Raw genomic sequence first — 9523 nt, 5'->3', positions numbered from 1 at the left:
TCATCTTCCGGCTAGGAACCCTCCAACCACAAGGGATGAACTCGGATTTCACCAGTTTCCTCATTTTTCCTCCCCCACCCTGTCTCAGTCAAATCCATCAAATTCAGCACCGCCTTCCTAACCTTAGATCTTCTTCCCGACCTCTCCGCCCCCACCCCAGTCTGACCTATCACCCTCACCTTGACCTCTTTCCACCTATCACATTTCCGACGCCCCTCCCCCAATTCCCTCCTCCCTACCTTTTATCTTAGCCTGCTGGACAAACATTCCCCATTCCTGAAGAAGGGCTTATGCCCGAAACGTCGATTCTCCTGTTCCCTGGATGCTGCCTGACCTGCTGCGCTTTTCCAGCAACACATTTCCAGCCTGATACACTTCTGCCAAGCACTGGTGCCCTTCTGAATTATTTTCATTTAATGGTGCACTGAACCGAATCTCTAATTTAATGATGCTTGCAATATTTCTTCTTTTCACTGATTCCCAGCCTCTGCCCCCACACACACTCCAATTTAGAAATGCTCTGCTCAATTTCCCTAATAGTTTGTAACACCCACATATTTTATAATGTGTAATGACACTTTGGACCGAATCACCCATTTATTGATACCCACTAAATTTCCCATTCACTCAGACCCTCTATACAAATTCTTCCATTACTGATGTTCTGAACAAATCTTCCACTCACATTTGCCCAAGTGAATCAGCATATTGACTGATTCGCTCGCCCAATTTAGGAGTGCACTACTCTCATTCTCCCATCCAGCACTGTCCTGCTCCAATACTCTAATTTAGTGCGAAACTGTACCAATTCTCCCATTATCTGACGTGCTGTTCCAAATTCTCATATTTAGTTCAGCCTTTGCCCAGTTCTCCCATTTCGAGCTGCACTGCCCCAATTCTCCCATTTGATGCTACACTGAACCAATTTTCCTATTATCTGATGCTCTGTTTCAAATTCCAGTGGTGCACGGAACTGAGTCTCCGATTTACTGATGCTTACACCATTTCTACAATTCTCTAATCTTGGCAATCCTTTCTTCAAATCTCCAAATTATCCATCCTACACATATCCCGCTTTAGTGGTGAACTGCAGGGAATCTCCCATTTCCTGGTGCACTGTATTGAATCTCCACCACTAATCCTTTGCAACATTTGTCCTATTTACTGATCTACTCCCGGGTTCTCCCATGTGCAGCAATTCTCGAAGTTATCAGCAACTGCACAAGGTTTATCATTTACTGATGCCCCGCATCAATTCTTCATTTCAGTGTTCCTTACAACCATTTCACCCAATTACTGATCTCCTGAACACGTTCTCCACTCACTGTTGCCCTACACCAATCTTTATTTGATTGATGCCCTCGCCAAATTAAGGCGTGTCCTACGCTAAGTCAGACATTCTGCATTGTCCTGCTCCAATTCTCCCATGTCGTGCTACAACTGCCCCAAATCACGCATTTAGATATAAACGACACAATTTTCCCCATTATTTGATGCTCTGTCCCAAATTCTCATATTTAGATCATCCCTTGCCCAATTCTTCCATTTAGTAGTTACTTGCAATGATTCTCCAATTTAGTGAAGCGTTGCCAGCATTCTTAAATTTAGGTAAGTTGGACCAAAGTTTGTGTTTCTGCACTGTACACCTCTGTGGCTCTATTCAGGTCTCCACTGCACCAATTCTCCCATTTGACAATCCTGCACAAATCCTGGAAATGGAACAATTCTCCCTTTGATTATTATCTTGCCCCACTTCTCCCACTAAGAGTTTAATGGCACCTGCATGAATTCTCCAATTATTGATGCCCTGAATTTCCTTCCATTTAGTTGTTTCCAGAGACATTTCTTCCAAGTGCTGGTGCCCTGCTGAATAGTTTTCATTTAGTGGTGCACTGAACTGAATCTCCAATTCTCTAATGTTTGCAACATTTCTTCTTTTTCCTGGTTCCCTGGCACTAACCCCAATTTAGAAATGCACTGCTCCAATTCTGTAATATGTTGGCACTCCCACCAATATAATGGCACGGTGCACCAAATCTCACAATTATTGATTAACTCGTACCTTTATAGTAGTTCTTGATTTATGGACGTCCTGATAAGGTTTTCCATTCAGTATTGCCAACCGTCACATTGACCGGTTCGCTCGCCTAATTTAGGGGTGCCCTCCCTAATTCGTCCATCTAGAATAGTCGTGCCACAATTATCTCATTTAGTGCTGTACTGCATCAATTCTCCCATTATCTGATGCCCCATTCCAAATTCTCATATTTAGTTAAGCCTTTGCCAAATTCTCCCATTTCGTGCTCCACAGCCCCAATTCTCCCATTTACTGCTACACTGCACCAATTCTCCCATTATCTGATGCTCTGTTTCAAATTCCAGTGGTGCACGGAACTGAGTTTCCAATTTACTGATGCTTGCAACATTTCTTCATTTTGTTGATCCCTGCCAGTATTGCCCAATTTAGACATGCTCTGCTCCAAGTCTCTAAAATATTTGCTCTCCCACCAATGTTCTAATGTAATGGCACTGCACACCGAATCTCCCATTTATTGATTCCTACTAATTTTCCAATTTCCTCATGCCCCTGTACTAATTCTTCCATTTACTAGCGCTCGAGACCGACTCGACCATTTAGCAGTGCCCTACTCCAAGTTTCCCATTTACTCGTGCCATGCCTCAGTTCTCTAATATAGTTCCACTGCGCACCAGTTTTTCCATTCAGTATTTCTGTGTCAATTCTCTAATCTTGGAAATCCCTGCATCAAATTTCCAGAATTACCGATCCTGTACATATCCTGCCTTTAGTAGTGAACTGTAACAAATCTTCCATTTATTGGTACACTGTATTGAATTTCCACCACTAATCCTTTGTGACATTTTCCTGTTTACTATTTCACTGCCCGTGTTCTCCCATTTGCACCATTTCTTGAAGTTATCGGCACTCTGCACCAAGTTTGTCATTTACTGATGCCCCGCACCAATTCTTCAGTTCAGTGTTTCTTACCACCATTTGCGCCAATTACTGATGTCCTGAACAAGTTCTCCACTCAGTGTTGCCCTACACCAATTTTTAATTTGACTGATGGCCTCGCCACTTTTAGGGGTGCCCTACTCTAATTCTGTATCCTGTATTGTCCTGCACTAATTTGTGCCACACTGCCCCAAATCTTCACATTTAGATCTAAACTGCACATATTCTCCCATTATCTAATGCCCTGTTCGAAATTCTCGTATTTAGATAAGTCCTTGCGCAATTATTCCATTCTGTACTTCCTTGCAATGATTCGCCAATTTAGTGGACAACTGCCAGAATGCGCTAATGTTGGTGATTCCCGCATCAAATATCCAAATTACCAATCCTACACATGTCCTGCTTTTAGTGGTGGACTGCAGGAACTCTCCCATTTCATGGTGCACCGTATTGAATTTCTACCGCTAATCCTTTACAACATTTTCCTACTTAGTAATTCACTGCCCGTGTTCTCCCATTTACACCAATTCTCCAAGTTATCAGCACCATGCACTAGGGTTCTCATTAACTGTTGCCCCGGACTGATTCTTCAACTAAGTGTTCCTCACCACCATTTCCCCCAACTACTCTTGTCCTGAACAATTCTCCACTCAGTGTTGCCCTCATATTGACTGTTGACCTTGCCCAATTTAAGTATGCCCTACTCAAATTCGCCAACCTGTATTGTCCTGCTACAATTCTCCCATTTATTGCTACACTGCACCAATTCCCCCATTATCTGATGCCCTGTTCCATCTTATCATATGTCGATTATCCCGTGCCCAATTCTTCCATGGAGTAGTTACTTGCAATGATTCTCCAATTTAGAGAAGCGCTGCCCGCATTCTTAAATTTAGGCAAGTTGGACCGAAATCTGCACTTAATATCCCAGATGTGGTCCCACCAAAACCCGAAATAATCACAACAAGATTCCCCTTCTCCATTTCTCAAATGCTTTTACTATCCAGACAGCATTTATTTGATTTCTTCATTACCTTCTTCACCTGCATGCTTACTTTCAGAGATTGGTGGACATGCGCACCCATGAATTGTTGCACCTCCTAACCTCCCAATGTATTGTCATTCAGGTAATATTCTGCCTTCCTGCTTTTGCTATTAAAGTGGATACAGTCACATTTATCCATCTGTCATCTTCATCTGCTGTGCATTTGGCCATGAAAACAAATTGTTCGAATTACGCTGAAACATCTGTGTATCCACATCTGTCCAAATGTCTTGCAAAATGGTGTCATTGTACTCAGCTCTCCAATTCCTCTGACTGTTCGTTCTATATGAACACCACCCTATGTGTGAAAAATATACCCCTCAGGTCCCATTAAAATGTTTCCCCTTTCATCCTAATATCTATGCCCTTATGTTTTAAAATTCCATATCCTGGGGAAAAGACCTTGGCTATTCACTTTATCTATGCCCAGCCATGATTTTATAAACCTCTATGAGATCATCCCTATGGTCCAAAGATTAAGAAGTGTCACGACATATACAGCTGCTGCTAATCGTCTTTCCCTCCAATCTCAGTAATATCTTTACAATTGTTTACTACGCCAATTCTAGTTCAATAACATCCTACCTCTTGCAGGACTAACCGAATTGTATTCAGTATGCCAAATGTAGCTGTAATAATGATCTGCTCTGCCGCAACAAGATGTCCCAATTTTATACTCAATTTCTAACCAATGAAAGCAAGCGTTCGAAACGTCTCCTTAATCACCCGTCTAACAATGTGCAACTTTGAAGGAACTATGCACCTGCCTCCCGAGGTAACTCTGCTTGACAACACTCACCTGTTCCCAACCATTAACCCTGCAATTCCTACCTTGGTCTGTGTCACATAAATGTATTAGCTCACATCTATCCAAAGTAGACCCCCTCTTCCACTATATGCTCATATGAAGCAAGACACGCACAGTATTGATGCACCATCTAATGCCTTTAACATCCGATCCCTCTGCCAACGCACATATGCAGCAATGTGTACCCTACATAAGATGCAATTCAACAACTTATCCAGGCTCCTGGCATAGCATCTTCCCAGCCTGTGGTGTCTACCATTTACATGGACAGGACAGCATACACAATGGAACGCTACCACCGCTGGTCCCCATTCAAACCACACATCATCGTGACTTGGAAATATATTGCCAATACTTCACTGTCACTATGTCAAGAAGTCTCCTTGTCACAGATTAAGGCCGTTGTTCAATATTGGCCTGGACGCTGCTGTCGTCAGTACCCATGAAAAAGCCATCTGTAGTTTTGATGGATCCGGGTCACAATGTTATTGTGAATTCATCCAGGAGTACTTCCATCTCCTCTCTACATCGATCTCCAGTCCTCTGGACTTACTAACCATTGTTTCTACCCACTTGGTCCAACCCTTCAGCATTCTAACTGTTTATATCAATTCAGAGTGAAAAGTGTAGAATACCAGGTTAGAACCTCCCAAAACATTTCACGAAGGTCGCCCATACTCTAACTCTTCCAGTTGTTTTAGGCAGATGTAAGGTACATATTCCAGCTTTGATGCACCTGGTCAAACCACTTGGCTTCAAGTAAAACAATTTATTTATACACCACTGAATGAAATACAAATTGAAATATAATTGGACAACCGAGCAATCACGACAAACCCCACAACTTAACAAAGGAGCTGTTCCAATTTTCTGCAACAACCCCATAAAAACAGCACTTGGAAAGAAACGTTTCGTTCAAACTATAGGTTCTTACGGGAGAGATGTTAGAGAGAGGCATCAGAACCTCTGCCTTTCACAATCCCGTTTGAATAAAAGATACAAGGACAACAGAACCCTGTTAAGGCAGCAGTATCATCACGAAAGACACAGTAAAATATCAGTCACTTGATTAATAATGACGTATTTTATTTTGTTCATTCGAGCATGTGGGCATCCCTGCCAAGGTTGGCATTTTCCCAAAGGGCAGCTAAGACTCAATCCTAATGCTCCGCGATCGACATGGCTGTGGATCGTACATCACATATATGATGGACATGCTTAAAAGCCGTCAGACGTTCTCGCCGAAAAGACAATCAATTTTTGAAGACAATTAATTTTCCCGCATGTTAATCATGAATGGCGACATAATCAACATTGTGCTCGCGCTGTTTGCATAGAAAATTCAACGAAGATTGGTGGAGTTGTGGATAGTGAGGAGGGCTGTTGTCGGCTGCAAAGAGACTTAGATATGATGCAGAGCTGGGCTGAGGAGTGACAGATGGAGTTCAACCCTGCCAAGTGTGAGGTTGTCCATTTTGGAAAGACAAATAAGAATGCGGAATATCGGGTTAACGGTAGGGTTCTTACTGAGGTGGAGGAACAGAGGGATCTTGGGGTCTATGTTCATAGATCTTTAAAAGTTGCCACTCAGGTGGACAGAGCTTGTAAGAAAGCCTATGGTGTATTAGCGTTCATTAGCAGAGGGATTGAATTCAAGAGTCATGAAGTGATGTTGCAACTGGATAGGACTTTGGTTAGGCCACATTTGGAGTACTGTGTGCAGTACTGGTCGCCTCACTTTAGGAAAGATGTGGAAGCTTTGGAGAGGGTGCAGAGAAGATTTACCAGGATATTGCCTGGAATGGAGAATAGGTCGAACGAGGATAGGTTGAGAGTGCTCGGCCTTTTCTCGTTGGAACGGTGAAGGATGAGGGGTGACTTGATAGAGGTGTATAAGATGACCAGAGGAATAGATAGAGTAGACAGTCAGAAACTTTTTTCCGCGGGTGCAACAGAGTGTTACAAGGGGACATAAATTTAAGGTGAAGGATGGAAGGTGTAGGGGAGATGTCAGGGGTGGGTTCTTTACCCAGAGAGTGGTGGGGGCATGGAATGCGCTGCCTATGGGAGTGGTAGAGTCAGAATCTTTGGTGACCTTTAAGCGGCAATTGGATAGGTATATGGATGGGTGGTTAAGGTAGGACAAATGTTCGGCACAACATCGTGGGCCGAAGGGCCTGTTCTGTGCTGTATTGTTCTATGTTCTATGTTCTATTTGCCATGGTGGAATTTCAACCTATGTCCCCAGGATATGAGATTAGGTTTTAGAATGCTTGCCCAGTGAGGTTATTAGATTAGATTAGATTACTTATAGTGTGGAAACAGGCCCTTCGGCCCAACAAGTCCACACCGACCCGCCGAAGCGCAACCCACCCAGACCCATTCCCCGACATTTACCCCTTCATCTAACACTACGGGCAATTTAACTTGGCCAATTCACCGAGCCTGCACATTTTCGGACTGTGGGAGGAAACTGGTGCACCCGGACGAAACCCACGCAGACACGGGGAGAACATGCAAACTCCACACAGTCAGTCGCCTGAGGCGGGAATTGAACCCGGATCTCTGGCGCTGTGAGGCAGCAGTGCGAACCACTGTGCCACCGTGCAGCCCATTAAACCACCAACTCCTCCCACCAATACAAATTATTTTCATAACTTTCTGAGTAGAGCATAAGGAGATTCCAGCAAGTTCTTCACCTCCTCTCTGAATCTCCTCTGGGTCAGTGCATAAATACAAGTATTTGTGCAGGAGCTGGTGCACATCAGCAGGAACGCTGCCCTGATTGCCACATAGAGTAAGTTTAAAACTTGGAGAGACGTAATGTGGGTAAAGCTGACGCAGATATGGATGACAGCGATGGGGCCTGACAGCACCATGAAGCAGCCAGAGATTGTGAAGAGCAGAATGATGGAGGTCCTCCTGCTCTTCAGCTCGGGGTCTCTGCCCATTTCCCCAGCACCATAGCTGCTGTCCTTCAGAGCCCGGCGAACTCTGCTGGCTGCTAGGATATGGCCAGCGGTGAGAGTGTTCAACAGCAGGAGCAGGGGAATAGGAAGAAACATGTTTGAGATGTTGGAGAGCCACCGGTGAGCTGCCCAGGCCGGTGAAGTGAGGTAACCGGTGACGGTGCGGCAGCCCCACTGTACATTGTTCAGAACATGAGTGGGCTCATAGCGAAAAGGCAAGGGAATGTTGACCATGACGTTAAGAGAACTCATGATGAATATAACCACGTTAGCCATTCTTTCAGTGCAATACATCCCCTTCAATTTGTTGCAGCAAATTGCTACAAAGCGGTCAAAGGTGAAGGCGATGGTAAACCAGATGGAGAGTTGGATGCTGAACCCTTGCAGGAAGGCACTGAGTCGGCAGGCGGAGGTGGAGTTCAGCAGTGAATCCGGGAAATGATACTTGAAGATCTGGCTCACAATCACGTTGAAGACAAGGACCATCATATCTCCTGTTGCCATGGCAATCATGTAGTGAGTGATTCCTTTGGAAAGGCCGCACTTCCCTTGGGAAAGAATCAGCACTGTCATCAGGTTCGCTGTAAGGAAAATCAAATCGTGAGATGTATCCAAACACCCAGAGATGTGCAGCGATGAGGTCTTGGGTTAGACAAGACTGATGTGCTGCTGGCAATGCTAGACTTGAACTTCAATGGAAAACAGTGAAATCTCATTAGCAATACATTGTCTGTGTCATGGAAATAATCAAAGGGTAATTTCAGGACTGGTATATTCTATTGCTCATCACTTTGCACCGTTTGCTCTCCTGATTTCAAGGAAACAAATAGCATTATTTTAGAAGTCACTCAGAGAAGGACCACTTGCCACATTCCTGCGATTAACGTCTTGTTGGCTGAAGTGAGGTTATGCCCATCTACATTCGAGTCTGGAAGAATATAAGGTGATTTCATTGAAACATATAAGATCTTGCGGGGACTAGACAAAGTGGAACACAAAAAGAGATATTTACTTTCGACTACAGTGATTAAGCCGAGGGGACACGGTATCAGAATAAATTGTTTCCTTTTTCAAACAAACGTAAGAAATGTATTATTCTCCGAGAGAGTGGTTGGAGAGTGCAATTCTGTTCCCTTGAAGGTAATGGGATGTTGGCGAATAAGATTGAGTTCGACAGATTTGGATACACAAAGGAGTGGAAGGCTCTGATTTCCAGGCAGAATAACTGTCAGCCATTGATGACTAATTTTAATGATTACAAGGATGAGATCGAGAATTTCTGTTCCAATTGTTAATGATCCCATTTTCTGCTTAAGCAGAAACAGCCAAAGCACTCTCCCATGAGGGGAACATTGTCTTAGCATTTACCCTGTCAAGATCCTTAAGAATCTGATATGTCTCAATTGGATCACTGTTCATTCTTCTAAACTCCAGACAGTAGACACCAAAACTGTTCAATTTATGACCATAAGACAGTCGTTCCATCCCTCTGATCATCCTAATTGTCCTCGTATGAATTGTGCCAGATGAAAATGTATTTCCTTTGTTACTGGACGAAATTGCTCACAGTGTTCCAAAACTATTCTCAGAGCTGCATGGAACTTGCAATCAGATGTCCCTACTGTTGTACTCCAACCCTCTTGAAATATGAGGCCAGAATTCCACACGCCTTCCTTATCACAACGTGTTCCTGTTTGCTAATTTTCTGTTTTTTGTATGTCCGAAGG

At 43.7% G+C, this 9523-nt stretch overlaps 1 protein-coding gene across 1 annotated transcript; it reads right to left on the bottom strand.

Moving 5' to 3' along the window:
• Window positions 1-7478: 7478 nt before the first annotated feature.
• Window positions 7479-8369, bottom strand: LOC148140443 (putative G protein-coupled receptor 139). Its single transcript, XM_087978947.1, has one exon. It carries the CDS (start codon window positions 8367-8369, stop codon window positions 7479-7481), a length of 891 nt encoding a protein of 296 aa, XP_087835073.1.
• Between the last annotated feature and the right edge of the window lie 1154 nt (window positions 8370-9523).

The sequence above is a fragment of the Chiloscyllium plagiosum genome, unplaced genomic scaffold (genome assembly GCF_037043375.1).
Source record: "Chiloscyllium plagiosum isolate Xiang-an unplaced genomic scaffold, Cpla_swu_hap1 HiC_scaffold_35, whole genome shotgun sequence".
Classification (NCBI taxonomy): domain Eukaryota; kingdom Metazoa; phylum Chordata; class Chondrichthyes; order Orectolobiformes; family Hemiscylliidae; genus Chiloscyllium; species Chiloscyllium plagiosum.
This window is presented reverse-complemented; position numbering and strand designations above follow the sequence as displayed.

Bases quoted from the DNA above. Each gene is read 5' to 3' on its own strand.
- LOC148140443 (XM_087978947.1), bottom strand. From the start codon at position 8,369: ATGACAGTGCTGATTCTTTCCCAAGGGAAGTGCGGCCTTTCCAAAGGA.